This window comes from Piliocolobus tephrosceles, chromosome 4, assembly GCF_002776525.5.
Source record: "Piliocolobus tephrosceles isolate RC106 chromosome 4, ASM277652v3, whole genome shotgun sequence".
Lineage (NCBI taxonomy): Eukaryota > Metazoa > Chordata > Mammalia > Primates > Cercopithecidae > Piliocolobus > Piliocolobus tephrosceles.
Window position 1 is genome coordinate 133,717,781 of NC_045437.1, and position 25,406 is coordinate 133,743,186.

At 41.8% G+C, this 25,406-nt stretch overlaps 1 protein-coding gene across 1 annotated transcript in view; it reads left to right on the plus strand.

Moving 5' to 3' along the window:
- Positions 1 to 4,390, plus strand: part of TIMD4 (T cell immunoglobulin and mucin domain containing 4) — a 39,300-nt gene extending 34,910 nt beyond the window's left edge. Inside the window, exons 7-9 of the mRNA XM_023218782.2 lie at positions 1,524 to 1,641; positions 3,240 to 3,279; positions 4,204 to 4,390. Of these exons, the coding sequence (XP_023074550.1) occupies positions 1,524 to 1,641; positions 3,240 to 3,279; positions 4,204 to 4,288 (243 nt within the window). The 3' untranslated portion in view covers positions 4,289 to 4,390. The remainder of the gene's footprint in view (positions 1 to 1,523; positions 1,642 to 3,239; positions 3,280 to 4,203) is intronic.
- Positions 4,391 to 25,406: the final 21,016 nt, after the last annotated feature.

A 25,406-nucleotide genomic window follows, 5' to 3' on the forward strand; every position in this document is an offset into this window, starting at 1 on the left:
AAATAAAAAAAGTCAGGCATTGTGATGCATGCCTATAGTCCCAGCTACTCAGGAAGCTGAGGTGGGAGGATTGCTTGAACCCGGGAATTCAAGGTTGCAGTGAGCTGTAAACATTGCCACCGCACTCTAGCCTGGGCAAGAGCGAGACTTTGTCTCTACAAAAGAAAAAAAAATCAGTTTCTTAAAACTGAGACTTTGTTTTGTTTTTGATTCTCTAGATTGCTCAGCAGAAAAAACTGAGACATTTCTACAATTAAAAAAATGTTTTAGGCCAGGTGCAGTGGCTCACGCCTGTAATTCCAGCACTTTGGGAGGCTGAGGTAGGCAGATCACTTGAGGTCAGGAGTTCAAGACCAGCCTAGCCAACATGGTGGAAACCCATCTCTACTAAAAACATAAAAATTATCTGGGCTTGGATGTGCATGCCTGTAACCCCAGCTACGTGGGAGGTTGAGGCAGGAGAACTGCTTGGACTCAGGAGGCAGAGGTTGCAGTGAGCTGAGATTGCACCACTGCACTCCAGCCTGGCTGACAGACTGAAACTCTGTCTCAAAAAAAAAAAAAAAAAAAAAAAAAAAAAAAAAAAAATTTAATCCCAGCACTTTGGAAGGCCATGGTAGGAGCTTGAGCCCAGCCTGGGCACCATAGCGAGATATCATCTCATTTTTAAAATTAAAAAAGAAAAAGTTTAAACTTTTCCTTTAGATTCAGGGGTACATGTGCAAGTTTGTCATACAGGTGTCCGTATTTTAAATATTTTTAAAAATCAATGTATTTAAAAATAACAACAAACCCACTTTGTGCTAACATAGTATGTTTTATGGCAACTAACTCTATTTTGAAAAAACATGAGTGAGAAAAACGAATGAGAAAATTAGTGAGAAAAATGGCATTGTTTTACGTTTTTTGCAAATCTCATTAATATCTGGCTTAATAGGAGACAGAGGGATTCTCATCTCTGTTTCCACATTCTGTATAAGTGAGAACAATGACGTCACACATCACATAGCCTCTGGGAAAGTATACTGTACATCTCATGACAGAATGATAGTGAAAATGGCAAAAAATGTCCCATGAAAATCATTTTGATCTCATGGGCTTCCCATCTAGACTTTGAGAACCACTGCTGTAGAAAATGTAAAATTAAGTTTCATTTTCTCTTTAATCCTGTTTTCTCTAGTAGCCTAAGTCAGCCATGAAAAGAGTGGCACAGGACTAGGGAGAGCTCAAAGGATTTGAGCAGTGGCCAGGAAAGAGATTTGACCGTGGAAAACACAGTTCACAACAGTTATTTTTTATCCTCAGACCCCTGAGCCCCATAGTTCCTTATGTCTGATGTCTAACACTTTGGAAAATTTTGGGATATAGGTCACGTGTTTTACGTTTTCAGAGATTTTTGGCAAAAGGTGGTGAAATGTAGTGAAACTGCTGGTGGTTATAAGGTACTATTGGGCCGGGATGTCATCCTGTGAGGGTGGTGTCTAGCAGTGACTGGGCCCATCTCCTTGCCTGTGTCCTATCAGATGGATGGAATACCCGTGCCCATGAAGAATGAAATGCCCATCTCCCAACTACTGATGATCCTCGCCCCCTCCTTGGGATTTGTGCTCTTGGCATTGCTCGTGGCGTTTCTCCTGAGAGGTAAGGAGGGAGGGCCAGGTGATGGAGCACTTCAGAACCCTGGCGACTGCAGGAGGATCTGGAGTTGTCTCCACTTCCTTCCCCTTTATCCCTCCCCAAAGAGACTCAGTTCTGTCATTGTTCCCATCCCAGTCAGGGACGTAACAGGTAAGCCCATTCTCCACAAGTTGCTAATGGCTCTGTGTATTAACCTCCTGGTAGAGTTTACATTTTGGAAAAGGAAAAAAAGCAGAAGAAGAGCACCTTCATTTATTGGACAGTTTTGTGCCAGTCCTGATGGTATACTCTTGACGTGCCTAATACATTTTATCCCTCTTGCTGCCTTAAGAAGAAAGTACTATTCTTTGTTCACTTTCTTCACTTCCTTTGTTCTTTGATTGAGAAAACCCTAGCTTGTCGCTTCTTTTGGCTAGGATTGTTCCAGAACAAAGACCATGAACAGTCCTGGTCTTCTTCTTCTTTCTTCTTTCTTCTTCTTCTTTTATTATGTTTTTTTGAGACGGAGGGTCACTCTGTTGCCCAGGCTGGAGTACAGTGGTGCAATCTCAGCTCACTGCAACCTCCGCCTCCTGGGTTCAAGTGATTCTCCTGCCTCAGCCTACTGAGTAGCTGAGACTACAGGTTCATGCCATCACACGCAGCTAATTTTAGTATTTTTAGTAGAGAGGGGGTTTCGCCATGTGGGCTAGGCTGGTCTGGTGATCCACCCACTTTGGCCTGCCAAAGCTCTGGGATTACAGGCATGAGTCACCACTCCTGGCCTGATTCTGATTTTCTTACATGTTCCCTGAAAGCAAGCTTTCTTAACCTAGAGGCCACAGATGGACTTCAAGGGTAATGTGAATCCTTTGAAATCATGTGCAAAAGTGTTTATGTGTTCATGCCTGCATTTTTCAGGGGACAAGGTCTATAGTTTTCATTAAATTCACAAGCTGCTCCATGACCTTGTACCTCCATCCCACCCCCACCCCACCCCCAGAAGTTTTAAACACTACAAAAACGAGCCATGAAACAGAGCTTATGGTTTTCACACAAATTATAGGCACATGGCACCTGGTACCCTTGTAAAGTGGGGATAAATTGTTCTGTACTCATTAACAAAAGCTGTTTCAGGGCAGTATGGCAGGAGATGAGACTAGTAACCATCTCAGCTGATTTGAATAATAGTGAAACTTGTATAGTTCAACACCTGCCCCAGGTGCAAAAAGAAATTTAAAATTTACTGGAATCCTGCTGTTAGTCTTCCTACAAAGGCATGGTTACAGTTTCGGAAAATTCTGAGTATGTCTCATAAAGAAGTGTTTTAAAACCCAAGTGAGTACTTGAGTTCTGGATAGGCAGATGACTCAAAATGAAATAGCTTAACACCATTGCCCAGAATGTTGGAACAACTGTGTAATTGATGAGCACTGACTGTGGTCTAAAATAGCAAGTATTTGACCTGGGAAAGGGAATGGCTTTTTCTGCCAAAGCCAGCCACTGGTTCTCACCTTTGGCCTATGTCTGCTCTTTGGGAGGCAGTACTGGAATTCCCCCAGCATTTTGCATGTTCTATGCACCGCAGCCCCTCGGCTCACACTGTGGCCTTGTCTTTTCAGGGAAACTCATGGAAACCAATTGTTTGCAGAAACACACAAGGTAATTGATCTTGCATGAATGGGTGTTGTAATGATTGTACAAGCTGTTACAAATGATTAGCTACTACTCAGTGGTTTAATGACTTGAGCTTGTGCTCCGATTAAACATAGAGTTGGAAAAATGTGACATTAGAAGTGAAAAAGTTGTGCAGATTTAACTCACATTAACCTGTGTCTTGGTTAACACTGTGTCTGAACAAAATGCCAGTACCAAGGCAGGTGGGATTAATAGAAGTATAGCATGCAAAAGAAAGAAGGTGATATGGCCCTCTACTCTGTTTGAAATTTTTTGTTCACCTATGGGTAAATTAGTTTAAGAGGCCATTGTTAAACTGGAGTTTATTGAGGAGAGTTGGCAATATGGAAAGTGAAAAAGGCATGTAGAATATTATTCTTGGGAGTTGGTTCCTCTGCCCCATTAGACCATGGGAGCAGCTTGTTTTGGGGCCTTTTTAAAAACGGTATTTGAAGATTCTCTAGTAAGGGATTTTAGCTATCTGCCCTATTCTTTAGCTTTTGGAAAAGAAATGTAAAACCTTGACGTAAATTATTCATGAAGGCCTTGCCTTCACTAATTAATTGCATTGATACCACAATATGTATTAACAAGAAGGAAAATTGATGCCCAGCAAGGTGACCTTTCAAGGTCATACTTAGAGACCTTTTGGTAAGTAAATGTATTGAAATCATGATTTTATATTTTGCTAAGAATTTTTTTTTATCTCCTTATTATAATGGATTGGCAGAAACTCTTTTTCCCCTGCAGCCTCAGTTTTCCCATCTATAAAATGTGGAGCTTAGACTGAATGAACTGTGAGCCCTTTGAACTTTAAGGGTAATTGCATTGTAACTTAGCAGCATCTGTCTTTTGTTTTGTTTTCCAGTCTTGTGTTTCCCATTATCAGCCCCTCTTTTCTGTTTACAGGCTAGACTGCATTGGAGATAGTAAAAATGTCCTCAATGACATGCGGCATGGAAGGGAAGATGAAGATGGACTTTTTACCCTCTAACAACGCAGTAGCATGTTAGATGGAGGATGGCGGCATGACAATCAAGTGTCAAAATAAGTCTTAGGAGATTTCTTTGTTTCATAAAAAGGATTCACTTATTCCGCGGATGTCATTGATCCAGTCTTGCTTTAGTTTCATGAATGAAAGGTACTTTAGAGACCACACCTTCTCTGTCCGTGCTCTAATCATCTCTGTAGAATCACTGCTAAGTGATCTTGCACACTACACTTGAACACTTTCAGTAATGGTGAACTCCTTACCACACCCAAGGGAGTCCATTCAATCTCAGAGCAGTTCTGAGATGAAGAAATAGTTAAGGCAAAATCTGTCTCCGGATGATATTAGCCTATAGGTCCTAGTTGAGCTCCTTGGGCCTATACAGAACATCTCTTCTTTATTAACTGCTGATCAGTGTTGTGTGAACTAACAGGACAAAAAAATCTATAGGCTCCATCAGTCAATAAGACTGACTTTTGTTTTTTTTTTCTTTTGTAAAGGTAATGTCAAGAGAGTAGAAATCCAAAAGATGGTTACCTTTGGAGAAACGTGTGCTTATTCCATTAATGTTGCTATTGCTCTAAGCATGCTGGGAAGTACTGGAGAGCTGTTACCTCTTCAGGTATTGGAAGGAAAATCTCATGTTTCTCCAAATCTCCTTGCTTCTGGGATATAATTTCTGGTTCTTTTGTCACCCTAATTGCCTTCATCTCATATGTATTTGTAGCTCTCCTTTTATGCCTAGCTTTAAGAGTTCATCGTCTCGCTGCAGGTATGATATGAGCAGCACAGAGCCTATGGTTCATTAACATTGCAGGAAATGACATGGAATCACACCATAACTGCGACTCACTTCTTTATTTTTTTTTCTTGAGACGGAGTCTCGCTCTGTTTCCCAGGCTGGAGTGCAATGGACAATGTTGGCTAACTGCAACCTCCGCCTCCTGGGTCCAAGTGATTCTCCTACCTCAGCCTCCTGAGTAGTTGGGCTTACAGGTGCGCGCCACCATGCCCAGCTAATTTTTGTATTTTTAGTAGAGATGGAGTTTCACTGTATTGACTAGGTGGGTCTCCAGCTCCTGACCTCGGGTAATCTGCCCGCCTCGGCCTCCCAAATTGCTGGGATTACAGGCTTGAGCCACTGCACTTGGCCAACATTGACTCACCTCTAAAACTCCTAAATTTTCTATAATTTTATTTTCACATTTGAGTGTCTTTAAAGATGACCATAGTGTCACATGCTGATTCTTGCCTGGGGAATTTAATTTTGGAAACAGGAAAGAGTCCATGGGAGTAAAATGTGGTGAATGACAGGGATATTCACCCAGGGGCACTGCTTGGATGCGAAAGCAAGGCAATCCAAATAAGTTTCTCTAAATATAATTCATGGAAATATGCTCCTCAGTAACAACAGGTTTATTTTACAACTTTAATAACTACTAACACGAGGAGCCCTGGGAGAGAGATTAAAGCAAACAGTTGTTGAATGAATGAATAAAAAACATGTGTGCCTGAGTGAGAGGGACTTCTGGCTGGGTAGAAGTGTGGAAAGTAAACCAGATCTGAAAGACATTTCTGTGAAGGACTTCTCAGCATGTTTAGAGCAATAGCAACATTAATGGAATAAGTACGTGGTTTTCTGAAGGTAGCCATCTTTTGGATTTCAACTTTCTTGACATTACATTTAAGAGAGAAAAAAGTCAGTCTTTTTACTTGACTGGTGAAGCCTATAGATATTTTTGTCCTATTAGTTCACACAACACAGACTTACTTGACTGGTGAAGCCTATAGATGTTTTTGCCTTATTAGTTCACACAACACTGATCCAGCAGTTAGCAAAAACCCCCCTCACCTGGGCACTTGGAAAAACTGGCCCAGGGCAGCCTGACTTCTGACTTGTTCAGTTGCAGTTGGGCAGAATGATTGGCCCCAATGATGAAAACAATGAGCAGCAGATTGACAGCTGTTTCTTTACTTTACTTTTCTTTTTTTTTTGAGACAGAGTTTTGCTCTTGTTGCCCAGGCTAGAGTGCAATGGCATGATCTTGGCTCACTGCAAGCTCTGCCTGGTGGGTTCAAATGATGCTCCTGCCTCAACCTCCCAAGCAGCTGGGATTACAGGTGCCCACCACCACACCTGCTGACTTTTTGTATTTTTAGTAGAGATGGGGTTTTGCCATGTTGGCCAGGCTGGTCTCAAACTCCTGACCTTAGGTGATCTGCCTGCCTCAGCCTCCCAAAGTGCTGGGATTACAGGTATAAACCTCCAGGGCTGGCCTTTTTTTTTTTTTTTTTTTTTTTAAGGTCAACATGGCTTTGATGTTAGCTTAAGGTACTTGAAATGACTTTGTCTAGTGTGCTAAACTCAAACATTTATTTAAAAATGTGGGGGAAGTGGGTCTAGAGTCAGGTTCAGAGCCTGAATTTCCCCATCTGGAAAATAGAGTGGGTCTAGATGGCTTTGTGTATATAGTCAGGTTATAATATCTTGTGAGTTAATGATACACCCAACCCTAACTTAGCTCATGCTCCCTATCCACCTTCCAAAACCACCACCATTATCAATGTCACTACCAACTTGGGTCTAACTAGAAAAAAAAGACAGCAGATACTTCCTCAACAGAACATTTAAACTCAATGAATATTATTTTTCTGTTTTGCAAAGGGCTATTTTCAATCGATTCCCAAATATAATTCTGAAACTCCTTGTAAGGACTAAGAAACATTGACATGAGCAATCATAGTATTTTAGAGCTGGTAATGGCCTCTAGGAGCCTCTGTCTTAGTAGTTCTCAACGTTAGCTGAACAATCAACTGGGGAGATTTTTCAATGCCAATTCCTGAGTCCTACCCTTTAAGAGATTCTTTTTGTAATTGGTCCAGAGTATGACTTGGGCATCTGAATTTTTGAAAAATGTCCCAAAGTGGTTCTAATGTGGAACCAAGGTCTAAAAACGCTGGTCTAGCCTGGTGGCTCTCAAACTATGCACTTCAGACCAGCAGCCTCAGCATCACTGGTACTTGATAGAAACGCAGATTCATGTCCTTCACCCCATACCTCCAGAATCAGAAACTGGGGGTAGAGCTCAGCAAACTGTTTTCACAAACCATCCAGATGATTCTGATGCGCATTAGAGTTTGAGAAGTGTTGGACTGTAGTAATTTCTAACAGATGGATTGAGAGTTCAAGAAAAGAATCTCTCTTTACCAGGGCTGTGTGGTGGTGGGCTTGGCCAGACAGAGGGTCAGGAGCTTCCAGCATCGGGGGCAAAGGTCCTGCTGCTTCACCTCCTTTAAGCTGACATCACTTTCTGCCTGCATTCCTGCAGTATCTTCCTAATTATAATCTCCGACTTTACTCATTTTCCTCTCTGTTCTCCATGCTTTGGCAGAGATACCCTCTTTCAATACAGGTATGGGATTCCTGTCTCCTGACTTCTAGGCCTTTTCATCCTCAGCCCCTAGACCTACCTAGAAGCAGCACACTTAGCTCTGCCTGGGGCGGGGTGGCAAACTCTGATGACTTCAGAGGCCAGGCAGCTGATACAGTTGAGGGAGTCAATGGGAGATGACATGGCCCATGATAAATTGGAGTGTGTATATCTACTTAAGGGCATTAACATTTAAAATTAGTTAAAATAATTTCCTGGGCAAGCAAAGCATGGCTGTGGGCTAAAACAAGGTAGCCAGTTTGAGAATGGGGGTAAGGGGTGGATTTTAGTAAAAGATGAATTAAAATAAATATGTAATTCTTATACTGAGACTCCTTGATCAGAGAAGGCTGTGGACGTAGTTGTGCCTCTCATTCCCTCTTTGTGTAATCAGGATGAATTGTTAGCATCTATAAATAACTTTTTGGTATCTATTGTATGTGGGGCCCAGGAGAGAGAACTGCTTCTTTTAAGGAGATTCACATCTGAATGAGACAAAACACACATGGGAATTGCAATAGAATAGGCCGGGTGCGGTGGCTCACACCTGTAATCCCAGCACTTTGGGAGGCCGAGGTGGCACATCACTTGAGGCCAGGAGTTTGAGACCAGCCTGGCCAACATGGTGAAACCCTGTCTCCACCCAAAATACAAAAATTAGCTAAGCCTGGTGGTGGGTGCCTGTAATTCGAGCTACTCGGGAGGCTGAGGCAGGAGAATCGGTTGAACCTGGGAGGAGGAGGTTGCAGGGAGCCGAGATCGCGCCATTGTGCTCCACCCTGAGAAATGGATTAAGACTGTGTCTGTCTCAAAAACAAACAACAACAAAAAAAGGTAATGCAATAGAATGGCATCAATGTTGTTTTTCCATTTCCATAAGGAAGGAATTTGATGCAGTATGTGGTTCTTACAGCTAATCATTATATGGTGGATCCACGATCAAACCTCACAATTTAAAGCGGGGGTTTCCAATCTGTTGGCTTCCCTGGGTCACACTGGAAGAAAAAGAATTATCTTGGGCCACACATAAAATACACTAACACTAATTATAACTAGTGAGCTAAAAAAAATCGCAAAAAAGTCTCATAATGTTTAAGAAAGTTTACCAATTTGTGTCGGGCCGCATTCAAAGCCATCCTGGGCTGCATGCAAGCTCAATTTAAAGCAACAGAATTCCTTACCATGGCCTTTCCAGGCTAAATAAAAGAAATACTATCAATTTGCAATGAGCACCTACTATATTCTAACTCTGTTAACTGTTTCAACGTAATTATCTCATTGACTCCTGACAACAACTCAACAAAGCAGGTATATTATTTTGGCTTTGGAGCTAAGAAAACAGAAGCAGAGGCAGGTGAAGGAACTTGCTCAAGGTCACGTCGTCCAATCTCCTGTAGCAGAGCTGGGTTTTGAACCAGGCTTGAAGGACTCCACACTCTAACCACTACCCTTTACTTCACAGTGAGGGCTCCAATTCCAGACTTCATGCATATGGCTCTGTAACACTGACCTGCATTGGACTCAAAAGGATTTCAGTGTCCTCAGATCCACAGCAACCTGAGTATATCAATGGCTTTCCAATTCCAACCCCATTATAGCTCAATCTTCCCTAGTCCCCATATTATTTACTCAGAATATGATTTGCATTTGCAGAGGAAGCTGTAAAGGGAGAACCTGGGAGGAACCTTAATGAAGCCAGGTGGGACACATTTAAATGGGAATGTGTTGAACTAACTCATGAAGAGCCGAAGCCAGCTGTCAGCAGCCTTAATGAAAGGTTAACAGGAATTCAGCAATGGGTGGCTGGGGAGACTCTTTGTCTCTCTAAAGAAAACAGGAAGTTGAGAAGTGGGCTGCCTGAGTGGAGGTGAGAGCAGATGGAGGAAGCCACTCAAAACCAAAAGACTGGGTCTGGATATAGAGCTTCATTTAGATTTGTAAACATGTTACAGCCTTAAAAAAAAAAAAAAAAAAAAAAAACACTGCGAGTTCTCAGCTCTGTGAGCATCAAAGAACAGTGATGGGAAGTGTTCCAGAATAAGATGAATGATAATGCTATCCAGAGGGAGTTTGGGGAGCACTGGAAATGGCTGCTCACAAAACAGAAGGTGGATGTGCTGCTTGTGCTGAGAAGGTGCTGTTGTGCAGTTATATGCATTATCCATATTGTATGTGAAATAATGGGGTGGGAGCACAGGAAAGACCTGCACACATCTGTCAGTTTCACTCCCATTTTCAGCCAAGGAAACTGAGGCTCAGAAAGGGGGCATGAGTTGCCCAGTCCCCACAGTAAACCAGTGCTAGAGCAAAGCACTAACTTGTGTTTTCTAGACTTGTCTCTGTGGCTAAGATTCTGGGGTTTTCACAGAATCTGCTCTGTTATTGCCCTTCTGGAGTCATGTAATTAAGTTCTTGTTGGTGTGGCCATGCAATTCAGCGTTTCTTCCGTGAGCCATCTCTCTTAGCACACCCCTGGCTTTATAGTGGGCTGCTGCCCCCAGGAAGAGGAATCCGAATGCAGAAAGCACACAGCTTGGCTGCTCTGTTGCTATCCTAGCAGCACCATAACTATGGTGACCAACTTGTCTCAGTTTGCTCTGGGCTTTTCTGGTTTTAAAACTCAAAGTCCCACATACCAGGAACCCTCAGTCCTGAGCAAACTAGTGTAATCACCCAATGGGTTCCTCCTGTGCCCTTTGCACAGACAAAACCAGTTCACTGAGACCACGGCATTGCAGTAGACAAAGAGTTTAATGGACATGACGCCAGCCACATGGAAAATAGAGTTATTATTCAAATCAATCTCCCCAAAGATTTGAAGGTTAGGGTTTTTTATGGAGAGCTTGGAGAGCAGGAGGCTAGGGAAAGGGTGCTGCTGATTAGTTGGGGATGAAATCATAGGGGTGTAGGAAAACTTCTTTGTGTGCTGAGTCCACCTCTGGGTGGGGCCACAGGACCAGGTGAATCATGAGTCACAAGTTTGGGTGGGATCAGTCTGAAAAAATATTTCAAAAATCCAATCTTGGGTTCTACAATAGTGATATTACCTATATGAGCAACTGAGGAAGTCACAAATCTTGTGATCTCTGGCCATGTAACTCCTAAGCAGTAAGGGACTGTAGAAACTATGGGGTCAAAATATGTCAACTATACAAAATGGGGTCAACTGTGTCAGATTTCTCTCATCATTATAATTTTGCAAAGATGGCTTCATTGGGATGGTTGGTCAACCTAAGTCCATAAACTAGAGATCAAAAACAACCATCCTCTCAGTTATCTCAGCCCGTGCTCTTGACTTTATTGCAGTGATCACTTTTCCTGTGACTTCGCAGTTGGACCCAAATGGAATTTAGTTTGTTGAGATCCGCTGTTAGAATGGACTACTACTAGATCTACATTTTATATCTAGACCCTTGCTATTCAAAGTGTGGGATTCAGACCAGCAGTTCTGTCATCACTTGGGAGCATGTTAGAAATGCAGAATCTCAGGCCCTACCCTAGACCCTCCGAATCAAAATTCACCTTGTAAAATCTAGGATCTCTAGGTCACTCATGTGCACATTAAAGTTTGATAAATCCTGGTCTAAAGCATTGAATTTCAAACTCAGCTGCACATTGGAATCACGTGGGGAAACTTAAAAAATACTTATGCCTGATCCATAGATCAAAACATCACCTTGTACCCCATAAATACACACAATTATTGTCAACTAAAAATAAATTTAGGCAAAGCGCCATGGCCCGTGCCTGTAATCCCAGCACTTTGGGAGGCTGAGGCAGGCAGATCACCTGAGGTCAGGAGTTCGAGACCAGCCTGGCCAACATGGTGAAACCCCATCTCTACTAAAAATACAAAGATTAGCTGCACATGGTGGTAGGTATCTGGAATCCCAGGTACTTGGGAGGATGTGGAGGTTGCAGTGAGCCGGGATCACGCCATTGCACTGCAGCCTGGGTGACAAGAGCGAAACTCTATCTCAAAAAATAAATAAATAAATAAGTAAGTAAATAAATAAATAAATAAATAAATAAATAATTTTTTTAAAATACTGATGCCTGGCTTCCAACTGAGGTTCTGATTTGATTCACAATGAGGAAACATGGGTATCAGTTTTTAAAGCACTTCAGTTGATTTGAATATACAGCAATATTTGCAAACTTCAGCCCTAAAGAGGAGGTAGCTTTGCACCAGAAAGTAATGTTGCTAATTAATCAGAACAAAGCTTGGCCTAAGGTTATGTGGTTCTACTACCCCCACATGATTTTGCATACAGAAATCATCAATATTGCTCAAGAAGATCTGAGGCATAAAGATAATGACCAGTTACTATGCAAGAGGCCCATTAAAGTAATTAAAAACCAAGATATAATATTTAGTCTATGGAAAGTGATAATAAGACAAAAGATAATCAGAGAAGGAATGTCCTAGGGTCAGGGTGGCACTATGAATCGCTTCAGAAGACATCGGAAAGATAGCTTGAGACCAAGATTGTAAGAGAAACGCGGGAGATTGGTTAAGTGGTAATCTTTGTTGCACAATAAGGAACTTGGTAAAAAGGCAGCTACCTTTTCTTTTGTACTTAGATATAATGGGAGATCTTCTGTAGGGAACAAGCAGTCATTCATTGTCTCAGTAAGATTGTATTCTTTTACAAGTAAGAGAATACAAAAAAAAAAAAATGATTTAATTACCAAAGACTCTGAATCATCTCTCGTAACTAGAGTTGGGACTTAGGACTGTTGTAGGGTAGGTTCAGCAGCTTCATGAGAATGAGGTATTAGTCAGGTCTCTGTGTCTTCATTGGCGCTTCCCTCATGGTTGCAGGATGGCTGCCACAGCTCTGATATGCCCTCCCACAAAAGCATCCCAAGTAGAAAGAAAGAGCCCTGGTAACATAGCAAGACCCCATCTCCACAAAAATAATTAAAAAATAAAATTAGCTTTGGGTGGTGGCATGTATCTGCTCACTTAGCTACTCAGGAGGCTAAGGCAGAAGGATTCCTTGAGCCCAGGATTTCAAGGCCGCATTGAACTGATTGCACCACTGCGCTCCAGCCTGGGAAATAGAGCAAGATCCTGTCAAAAAGAAAAAAAATAAGCCAAGTAGGAAGAAAGGAAGTAGGTGAAGTAGGTGGCAAATGGGACTTTTCCTCTAATATGATGCTTTATCAAAAAGGGACATCTTTCACAGACATTACCAGAAGACGTTCCTATGTTTGATTGTCCAAACTGGGTCACATACCCAGACCTTGGCAAAGGGGAATGCAATTGCTAAGATGATTTATACTAATCAATCATTATTCATTCTCTAGGCTATGCATATTGACTAGGATCCGTTAGCATGGGTGAAACTGGAAATGGCTGTGGGGTGGATAGTCTTGATTTCTGCCGTAGTTACTCATCCACCACAAGGTTACTGGTTGTCTCCTATGTGCCAAAGGGCCCAGTGGGGAGCTGGGGCATTGTGAGGGACAAGAGAGTCCCAATCCCTGATCCTAGGCAGCTTACAGTCTACAAAGCCATTTCTATCTTTATTGTCCATTTCATGATTTCAAATATTTGGATCATATCTGATGTGCCTGAGAAACAAAAAGAGTGAAGGGATAATATGCTTAGAAATTCTGTGTATATATAGATACGTTCTTGAACTTGTGGACCTGTACCTTTGCTGTAAGGGTCACCAGTCAATGGAGGAAGGGGCTGAAACATTGAGACCTAGGTAGTGAAGGCAAATTAGAGCAAGAATTCTTAGCTATGGCAGAACTTTCTTAGCTCGGCAGAAGATAGCTGGCTTTATCACAGATGTGACAGTAATAGAAATAAATCTCACCTTATATTTCTATGCTGCTTCATAGTTTTCTAGGCATTTTCAAACATTGGTGCTCTGTGTCAGAGGGACAGTGTGTCCCTATTTCATAGAGGAGCAAAATGGAGGCACAGAGAAGCAAAGTGACTGTGTTCCCACCATGGTTAGTGAGACAGGATTAGAGTCAAGTGTCCTGATTCCTCCGCAAATCAACGGATCCATGCCATCTTCATGGGATGCTCACCATGTGCCCCTGGCTTTGTGCTTGGAACACAAAGGGCCAATCATCATCACTAATATTATTTGAGCACGTGCAGTAAGGCAGACACTGCCCTAAGCACTTTAAATGCGCTTTGAAATTTAATCATGACAATCACCCTTTGAGGTAGTTGTCAGTTTTATCTGTTTGACAGATGAGGAAATGGAAGCTCAGCCAGATAAAGAGGCTAGTCGGCTGGGATTCTAAGAAGAACCTCCACGGCCCAGGGCCTTAACCCATGTGCCCTGGCCCTTCCAGGTACTTAAAAGCACTTTTTTGATCTCTTAATGATTACATACATGTGGAAGGTGGAAAGAACTATTCAGCTGTGACTTTTAGATTGTCCCCATTTTCCCTCTAATCACCGTAGTAAGATGATGCTGGTGCGGCTATGTTGCCTGGGGTATATATCCTGGGGTTCCTTGTAGCGCACCAGGAAAATTTACAACACAGAGACACACAGGGAGTTTAGGAGCAGAGGTTTAATAGTTAGAGAAGAAGAGAAAGAGAAACAGCTTCCTCTATATAGGAAGGGGTCTCCCAGTGGAAAAGACTCGCAGGTGGTGAATGTGCGGAAGTTTATAGTCCGGTTTGAGGAGGCGGTGTCTGATTTACATAGGGCTCCTAGATTGGTTTGATGAGGTATGACGTTTACATAGCGCACGAGGAAGGCTGGTCGCCCCACCCTAATCTTCTTATGCAAATGGACTTTCCAGTTGAATGTGACCATCTTGTCTGCTTCTTACTGTACATGTGGCTGGCAGAGAAGAGACCATGGAGCCGCCATCTTGAACATGTCTAGTCCCTAGTTCTGCCCGCATTCACCCATGCAAGCTCCCAGCTTGCAGGCTGCTCTTTGGTAGAAAATGATTTGGGACTGCTCTTCATCACAAAGAAAAGCCTTACTGAGGCGTTCCATACCCTTGCTATCTGCCTGAGTGATTTCTTCTTAACACCTGTATCAACGTGTTCTCCATCCCTAGTCTCTCTGAATGCCACCAATATGGAGATGGGTGGGGAGTGAAGAGCATGGAGCTAGAAAGTTCTTTGGGTCTGGCTCTTACATTGTTTGTTTGTTTTGAGACAGGGTCTCACTCTGTCACCCAGGCTGGAGTGCAGTGGCCTGATCCTCCCAGGCTCAAGTGATCCTCCCACCTCAGCCTCCTGAGTAGCTGGGACTATAGGCACAAGCCACCACACCTGGCTAATTTTTGTGTTTCTTTTTTTTTTTTTTCTGTAGTAAAGATAGAGTTTTGCCATGTTGCCCAGGCTGGTCTCGAACTTCGGGGCTCAAGTGATTCTCTGGCCTCAGCCTCCCAAAGAGCTGGGATTATAGGCATGAGCCAGCCGCACCTGGCTGGGTCTCACCTTCTTGAAGAGACTCAAATTTAGACCCAGATCTCTGAATGAGGTCATATATTAAAGCACAGAGATTAAATGATCAGGTTCAAACATAATTATACTAGAAATTTTGCCACCTCTCATTTTTTAAAGAATACATGAAAAGACTTAGAGACAGAAAGAAAAAAGGAAGTGGCCTGGGTTCCACTCTCCTTTAGAGAAGCCTGGTCTCCCCATCCTCCTCCCTTGCCTTGCCCTTGTTCCACCTCTTATGTCCATTCTCCACCCTGTTTATCCTGTTCCCTCTGTTCTAGTTCTTTCTTTCCCCTTCTCTCCTCCCTCTGAGAGGTTGGTGTCTTATCTCCCTTCAGCAGCTCCGCCAACACAGTGCTATCAATTTTTCCTTCCAGATTCAGAACATCTCTGCATCATTTTAATCTGTTCCTATGAGCTTTGATTTTCAGTCTCCCAAACTGAATCTCAGACCCTTCTTCCCTGAGATGAAAAAAAAGGCCTGAACGACATTACAAATGCTGACAATACCTTTTGCTCAGGGATCAAGATGACTAGAAAAGACAGCACAGGCTTGCTTCACCATAATGTCCTGGGTATCCCAGGGTAAATAAAGTTTCTTAATTAGCCAAGGCCTTATCATCAGCTGATGATGCTGTGACCTCCACCACCCTTTGTTACCTATTGTTGAAAAACTTTGCCACCTGTCAGCAAATGGAAAGGGCACAGGTCTTGGAGTCACATTGGCCTAGAACATGAAGCTGCTATAGCCCAGCTGGGTGGCCCAGGACAAGTTGCTCAGTTTCTCTCAGTCTCAGTTTTGTAATCTATAAATTGAGAAAAATAACGGTACCCTCCTCATAAGTAAGCATTAAATGTGGTTTTTTTTGTTTGTTTGTTTTGAAATGGAGTCTCGCTCTGTCGCCCAGGCTGGAGTGCAGTGGCCGGATCTCAGCTCACTGCAAGCTCCGCCTCCCGGGTTTTACGCCATTCTCCTGCCTCAGCCTCCCAAGTAGCTGGGACTACAGGCGCCCGCCACCTCGCCCGGCTAGTTTTTTGTATTTTTTAGTAGAGACGGGGTTTCACCGTGTTAGCCAGGATGGTCTCGATCTCCTGACCTCGTGATTCGCCCGTCTCGGCCTTCCAAAGTGCTGGGATTACAGGCTTGAGCCACCGCGCCCGGCCTTAAATGTGTTAATGTCAGTAAAACAATCAGCACAGTACTTGGCACAGACAGGTGCCCCATGATTAGCAGGTGCTGCTGCTGCTGCTCTTCACTCTCTGGGCCCAGCAAGTTTAGAGTTATAAGTGTGTGTTTATGGATATTTGCTGGCAGGACCGGCACAGTTTCCCAGTGAGGATGCATTTGGTATACTTGCAAAACCAGAATGTCAAACCTGGGGGTTTCTGCTCTGTTTCAAAAGCTGAGTACGTGTCTCCTGGCCTGCAGTTCTCATCCTTTAAAGAGTGTAAGAATGATCCAGGGACATGCTAAAATGCACATATCTGGGCCCAACCCTCAGAGATGCTGATTCTGCGATGCTGGACGGGGCCCTGTAATTCCACCTTGCCCACTGGGATTCTGAAGCAGGGGAACAAAGGATCATGCTCTAAGAGTGTGGTTCAGAGGCTCACATTCAAACAGGGCTGATATCAGCCATCTCAATTCCTAGCCACTCTGGTCTTGCCATGCTTTTCTCACTCAGCCTTATTTATCTTTGTCTTTCGACCCTGTGCATAGGTCTTGTTTTAGTCTCTTTCTCAGTCCACTGCAGTTAACTCCAGGACAGTGCCCTTTTTTTCTCTAGTTCTAGTACCCTCAGCCATTGCTCCTGTTTCACAGCTGAGTTTCTTGAACACTCCTACTTGACTGAGGCTGTCATGGCCTCTCTGTTTCCATTGCTTGGCAGTATCTGGCCTGCACTCTTTTCTTTTTTTTCTTTTACTTGTGTGTGCGTGTGTGTGTGTGTGTGTGTGTGTGTGTGAGAGAGAGAGAGATGGAGTCTCACTATGTCACCCAGGCTGGATTGCAGTGGTGCGATTTTGGCTCACTGCAGCCAGCCTCTGCCTCCTGGGTTCAGGTGATTCTCCTGCCTCAGCTTCCTGAGTAGCTGGGATTACGGCACCCTCCACCACACCTGGCTAATTTTTGTATTTTAGTTTCACCATGTTGGCCAGTCAGGTCTTGAACTCCTCGCCTCATGCAATCCACCTGCCTCGGCCTCCCAAAGTGCTGGGATTACAGGCATGAGCCACTGCACCCGGCCTCACTATGTTTTCAAATATTCTTTGAATGAATGAAGGTAGATCTGTTTTTCTTCCCATGTGTTGGTCTGTTTTACAGCACCTCTGACAAATATGTAGCCAGATTTTCTTGAATCCCTCCAGTGACTGGAAACTCACTATCTCCTGTTTAATTTTTATGTGACTCTAACTGGTAAAAAAAAAAAACATATTTTCATAGGTAAGGAAAAATATGCCTCTCCGTGGCTTCTGTCTCATGATCCCTCTTGCCATCTGGAATAAAATAGAAGGCCTTTGTTCTGTCTTTCACATGACAGCCCTTCAGACCCTTGAAGACAATGGTCATGTTTCTGTCTGCCTCCAGGTATTCTTTCTTCTAGTTCCTAACAACACTTTTGCTTTCGTCTTAGTCTTTGTCTGAATGTGCTCTGTTTTATCACTGTTCCCTCTTAAGATGGGGTTACTAATAAGAAAATGAATAAACCAATTTCAAAAGGGGCCTACGATTTGTATAGAAATTTTTCCAGGCAGATAATATGAATGGCTGTTAAGGACATGAGATACTCAACATTAATAGTCACTTGGGAAAATACAAATCAAAACCACAATGAGATACCACTTCACACCCACTAGGATGGCTGTAATAATTTAAAAAAAGACAATAACAAGTGCGAAGAAAGATGTGGAGAAATTGGAACCTTCGTGCGTTGTTGGTGAGAATGTAAAATGGTGCTGCCACTTTGGATAATAGTTGACAGTTTCACAAAATGTTAGATGTAGTTACTATACGATACAGCAAAGATTTATAGATAAATGCTCATAGTAGTATTACTTATAATAGCCCCAAAGTAGAAACAACCCAGATACTTATAAACTGATAAAATGTGGAATGTATAATGGTATTCTATTTGGCAATGAAAAGATACGGGCCAGGTGCAGTGGCTGACACCTGTAATCCCAGCACTTTGGGAGGCCGAGGTGGGCAGATGACCTGAGGTCAGGAGTTTGAGACCAGCCTGACCAACATGGTGAAACCCCCATCTCTACTAAAAATATAAAAATTAGCTGGGCATGGTGGTGGGTGCCTGTAATTCCAGCTACTCGGGAGGCTAAGGCAGGAGAATCGCTTGAACCCAGGCAGCAGAGGTTGCAGTGAGCCAAGATTGCACCACTGCACTACAGCCTGGGTGACCGAGTGAGACTCTGTCTCAAAACAAACAAACAAACAACAACAAAAAAGAAGTACTGATTCATGCAACATGCATAAACCTCAAAAACATTATGATAAAGAAGCCAGATACAAAAGACTACATATTGTATGATTTCACTTACGTAAAATTTCTAGAATAGGTGAATCTGTAGAGACATAGAGATTAGTGCTTATGGCCAGGCAAGATGACTCACTCCTGTAATCCCAGTAGTTAGGGAGGCTGAGGGAAGAGGATCGTTTGAGCCCAAGAGATCAAGGCTGCAGTGAGCTATGATCATGCCCACTGCACTCTGTCCTGGGTGACAGAGTGAAACCCTATCTCAAAAAAAAAAAAGAAAAAATTTTCAGTTACGTGTGGCTGAGGATGCAAAAATGAGGAGTGACCCTAATGGGTGCTGGATTTCTTTTAGGGGCGATGAAAATCTTCTAAAATTAAATTATAGCTATAGTAGCATACCTCTGTAAATGTGTTAAAAACCATTGAATCATACACTTAAGACAGGTGAATTTATGGTATGTAATTTATATTTTAATAAGGCTCTTAAAAGTGATGTTGCTTGTTTTAATTTTTTTTTTTTTTCAATTGAGATGGGGCATTGCTATGTTGCCCAGGTTGGTCTCAAACTCCTGGACTCAAGTGATCCCCCTACCTTGGTATCCCACAGTGCTGGGATTATAGGCATGAATCATCAAGCCTGGCCAAGTGTTGCTTGAAATGAATGCAGGGGCCTGGCCACCATAGAAGAGAATAAAGCCATCACATTATTCTACAATGCAACCTAACACCACATCATTTTTAAAACATCAGTATCTCACCTAGTTACTTCATACTGAATTTGTGGTGACTAAAGTTTCCCTGGTAGCTGGGCATGGTGGTTCACACCTGTAATCTCAGCACTTTAGGAGGCCGAGGCAGGAGAATAGCTTGAGCCCCAGGGTTTAAGACTAACTTGGGCGACTTAGCGAGACCTCGTCTCTACTGAAGAAGAAAAAAAATTAGCAGGGCACGATGGTGAACATTGGTAGTCTCAGCTGTTTGGGAAGCTAAGGTGGGAGGGTCACTTGAGCCCAGGAAGCAGAGGTTGCAGTGAGCCAAGATCATGCCACTGCACTCCAGACCTTGTCTCCAAAAAAAAAAAAAAAAAAAAAAGAAAAAGAAAGTTTCTCTATGTTGTTGTAAGTATGAACACTACCTAAGGGTTCAGGATGATTCTCCTGCCTCAGCCTCCTGAGTAGCTGGGATTCTGGCATGGTCTGGAGGAAGAAGACTTTTGTGGATGATGTGTATGAGAGAGAGAGAGAGGGAGGGAGAGAGAGAGAGATAGAGAGAGACAGTGTGTGTGTGTGTGTGTGTGTGTGTGTGTGTGTGTGTGTGTTATAGGCAGAAAGGGAAAATGAAAATCCAAAGGTGATGCTCCAGCCGAATAGAAGACAGCTTTATTTATTATTATTATTTTTTGAGACAGAGTCTTCCTTTGTTGCCCAGGCTGGAGTGCAGTGGTGTGATCTCAGCAGCCTCCACCTTTTGGGTTCAAGTGATTCTCCTGCCTCAGCCTCCTGAATACTTGGGACTACAGGTTTGCACCACCACATCTGGCTAATTTTTCTTTTGTATTTTTAGTAGAGAGAGGGTTTCGCCATGTTGGCCAGGCTGGTCTCGAACTCCTGACCTCAAGTGATCTGCCTGCCTCGGCCTCCCAAAGTGCTGGGATTACAGGCCTGAGCCACCGTGCCTGGCCAGGAGACAGCTTTCAATTGCAAAACTCCTTACTGTGACAAAAGAAAATTTTTAAATCATTTTTGTATTAGTTATTTTATTATATAAAAGTTGTACACACAATTTAAATATTTTATCTCTTTCCCTTCCTCCTGCCATCTGCAGTCTCCTTCTCTGGGGGGAACCACCATTGCCTGTTTTGGGCATGTATTTGTGTGTTCTTCCTAAATGCTTTATTCATGAACAAGCAAAATGTATATATTAATATATTCTATTATACAGAAAGGATTATACCCTACAGATTGCTTGACATCTTATTCTTTTCTACTTTGTAATACAGCTTGGATATTGTTTTCTATCAGCACATAAAAATATACTTCATTCTTTTTTTATTGTTGAAGAATGTGCCATTATATAGATTATTACGATGTAACTAGGTTCCTGTTGGTAAGTAGTTACAAGAAGACCAGTCCTCTGCTGTTATAGACTATACTGCAATAACAGTCTCACATGTTCATCTTTGTGCAATAAGAGCAAAATTGGATGGCAAATTGAAATAAGTGCAATTGCTGGCTCAAATAGTACTTTAAAGTCTTGGTAGTTCGTTCATTGAAAATATCTTCGAAGCGTCTAAAGTACTATCCCAATTTATACTTCCATTAATTTTATTATGAAATGCCTGTTTTCCTCATAAACAACACACAATTAGATGTGCTTCTCAGTTTGACAATCTTTACCTTTTAATTGGAACAATTTATTTATATTTAAGTGAATTACTGATAAAATTTAGGTTTAAATCTATGATGTTATTTTTTATTTGTGCTGCTTGCTGTTTTCTTCTTCTTTCTTAATTTCTTTGGATTGATTTTTTAAAAATTTCCCATTATTTTTCTCCATTAGGTTGAAAATTATACACTGTATTTCTATTTTTTAGTGTTTGCTCTACAACTGATAACATATATCTTTATCTTATCAAAGTCTAATGTCGATCAACACTATTAACTTCCTGGACCATTGAGGACCTTAAAATATTTTCTTTTCACTTAATCCCCTCTTCATATATATGCTATTGTCTTGCATTTTAAGTATATGTAAATTTATTAATTCAACATGATATTATTGTTGTGGTTTTATATAGTCAACATTTACTTTGTTTTTATCACTTTCTGTGATCTTTACTCCTTTCTGAATATCTGACTTTCCATCTGATATTCTTTTTCTTTTTCTTCTCTCTAAAATACAGTCTTTAGTATTTCTTTCTTTTTTTTTTTGAGACAGCATCTTGCTCTGTCATCTAGGCTGGAGTGCAGTGGTGTGATCTTGTTTCACTTTAACTGCTGCCTCCCAGACTCAAGCAGTCCTCCCACCTCAGCCTCCTGAGTAGCTGGGACTACAGGTGTGCACCTGTGCACCACCATGCCCAGCTGATTTTTAATTTTTTTGTAGAAATGGGGTCTCCCTACATTGCCCAGGTTGGTCTTGAACTCCTAGGCTCAAGTCATCCTCCCACCTTGGCTTCCCAAAGTACTAGGAGTGCAGGTATGAGCCATTGCACCCATGCTAGCATTTTCTTTATGCAAATTAATTTGTAGTCATCTCTAATAGTTTTGTTTATCTTAAAATATCTTTATTTGACTTTCATTCTAGAAAAAATATTTTCCCTGGGTTTAGAATCCTAGTTTGGCAGTTAATTTCTTTCAGACTTTTTTTTTTTTTTTTTTGAGACGGAGTCTCGCTTTGTCGCCCAGGCTGGAGTGCAGTGGCCGGATCTCAGCTCACTGCAAGCTCCGCCTCCCGGGTTTACGCCATTCTCCTGCCTCAGCCTCCCAAGTAGCTGGGACTACAGGCGCCCGCCACCTTGCCCGGCTAGCTTTTTTTTGTATTTTTTAGTAGAGACGGGGTTTCACCGGGTTAGCCAGGATGGTCTCGATCTCCTGATCTCATGATCCGCCCGTCTCGGCCTCCCAAAGTTCTGGGATTACAGGCTTGAGCCACCGCGCCGGGCCTCTTTCAGACTTTTGATGATAATGCAGTACTCTTCTGGTTTGATTATCTCTGCAGAGAAGACAACGTCAGTCTAACACTTGCTCTCTTGAAGTTAATTCATCTTTTTATTTTGGACTGTTTAAAAACTTTTTCCTGTCATTGATTTTCTGCAATTTTATATGTATTTGGTTGCTTTTAAAATCTGCTCCATCATTTTTATAGTTCCCAGTTCTCTGTCAATATTTTTAAATTTTTCATAAAATTTGCCATTTTAACCATTTTAGTGCACGATGCAATGACACTAATTATATTCATAATATTGCACAACCGTCATCGCTACCTATGTTCAAAACATTTTTATCACCCCAAACAGAAACTCTGTAAGCATTAAGCAATAACTCTCCATTCCTCTCTTTCTTTCAGGTCCTGGCAACCATCATTCTACTTTCTGTCTCTATGGATTTGCCTATTCTAGCTATTTTATGTAAGTGGAATCATGCAATGTTTGCCCTTTTGTATATGACTTATTTCACACAACAAAATGATGTCAAGGCTCATCTCTATTTTAGCATGTATAAGAATTTTATTCCTTTTTAATAATATTCTTGAATAATATTCCATTGTGTATACGTATCACATTTTGTTTATTCATCCATCTGTTGATAGATACTTTGGTTGTTTTTACCCTTTGGCTATTGTGAATAACAGTGCAATACACTGGCATACAAGTATCTGTTTGAATCTCTGTTTTGAATTTTTTTGGATATAAACATAAGAATGGAACCATGGGGTCATATGGCAATTCTATGCTTAGCTTTTTGAGGAACCACCATACTGTTTTCCATAGTGGCTGCACCATTTTACTGTCTCACCGGCAATGTATGAATGTTCCAATTTTTCTACATACTTGCCAACACTTGGTATTTTTCCTTTTATTTATTTATTTATTTATTTTCAGACACTGTTGCTCTGTTGCCCAGGGTGGAGTGCAGTGGCATGATCTCAGCTCATTGCAACCTCTGCCTCCCAAGTTCAAGCAATTCTTCTACCTCAGCACGCCGAGTAGCTGGGATTACAGACGTCTGCCACCACGCCTGGCTAGTTTTTGTAAGAGATGAGGTTTCACCATGTTGGCCAGGCTGGTCTTGAACTCCTGGCTTCAAATGATTCACCTGCCTTGGCCTCCCAAAGGGCTGGGATTACAGGTGTGAGCCATCGCACCCAGGACGGTATTTTCCTTTAAAAAAAAAAAAAAAATCATAGTCCTTCTAATAGGTGTGAAGTGGTATCTCATGGCTTTGATTTGCATTTGTCAAATGAGTAATGATGTTCACCATCTTTTTGTATCCTTATTGGCCATTTGTATATCTTCTTTGGAGAAGGATCTATTCAAATCCCTTTTCCATTTTATTTTGTGTATTTATTTTTTCCTGCCTCCCTCCAACTGCTTGCCCAATTTTAAATCAGGTTGTTTATCTGTTTGCTGTTGAGTTGCAGGAGTTCTCCATGTATTCTAAATCTTAATCTCCTATCAGATATATTATTTGCAAATAATTTTTCCCATTCTGTAGGTTATCTTTTCACTTTCTTGATAATGTCCTTCAATGCACAAAGGACATTATCAAGAAATGTTAATTGTCATTGCTCATGCCCTCATTATCCTATCAAAGAATTCATTGCTAAATCCAAGGTCATGAAGATTTACCCAGTGTTTCCTTTTAAGAGTGCTTTGGTTTAGTCTTAAATTTAGATCCTTGATTCATTTTGAGGTGTTAAAAATATGTTGATCAGACATGGTGGCTCATGCCTGTAATCCTAGCACTTTGTGAGGCCAAGCTGGGCAGATCACCTGAGGTCAGGAGTTCAAGAGCAGCCTTGCCAACATGGTGGAACCCGGTCTCTACTAAAAATACAAAAATTAGCCAGGCATGCCTGTATTCCCAGCTACTCCGGAGCCTGAGGCAGGAGAATCGCTTGAACCTGAGAGGCAGAGTTTGCAGTGAGCCAAGATTGCACCACTGAACTCCAGCCTGGGTGACAGAGCGAGATTTGTCTCAAAAAAAGTTTTAAAAAAATTACACACACAAACACACACACACACACACACAAAAGTAGGAGTCTAACTGCATTCGTTTGCAGGTAGAAATCCACTTGTTCCAGCACCATTTGTAACCTGGTTCTAGGTCATCTAAGTAATTCATGAAACTTAAAGCCTTGAACTTGGATTAAGATGTGGGGCAAAAAGATGCCTGACAGAAGCAAATGCAAGTTTTCCGAAGAACACATTATTCCAAGCCTCAAATTATTCCTGCAAAAAAATTTCCCTCCACTAAATGGACTTGGACCCCAAAGTTAGCTTTATTTATTTGAAGATACTAAGGATACTTGTCTGGTAATTTCACCATTTGAGGTCATTGTCTCTGCCGACTCTTACTCGTGTGTCTTAATTTCTTGTGTGCCTGGTCTTTGATTGTATGGAGCTTATTGCAATGGAAACTTTTTTGTAGGAATAATTTGAGGCTGATAATAATGTGATCTTCTGCAGAAACTTGCATTTGCTTCCATCAGGCACCTTTTTGTGTCACACCTTAATTCAAGTTCAAGGCTTTAAGTTCAATTAATTACTTAGATGACCAGGAACCAGGTTACAAGCCCATCTGAGAATAGAGTTACTACTGGTTCACCCTCACTCTAAGGGTGTGGCCTTTTTTGTCTTAGCTTATAATGAGTAGTGGTTTATCAAGGTCCCTAACTTTGGTGAGTCCTCTGCCTGGACACTTTCCTCTAGTTACATGAGGCAGCCAGAACCTCAGCTCAATTTTGCTGATATTCATTCCTGATTGGAAAATGATTCCAAGGCAAAAGCAACTTTGAGCTCACGTGGATTAGCATATTCTGTAGTTTGAATTTTAATCATTTTGAATTTTATTAACTTTTTGCTATTTTAAAAATATTTTAATGTATTTTGTTCATCTTTTGTGTGTCTAATGTAGCATGGTTGGTCCAGATTACCAAATCAGCATTACCAGAACTGATTCTCCTTGATAATGTTTATTTCCCCAATAGCCTTGCCAATGCTTATCATTATCACATTTATTATTATTATATTATTAT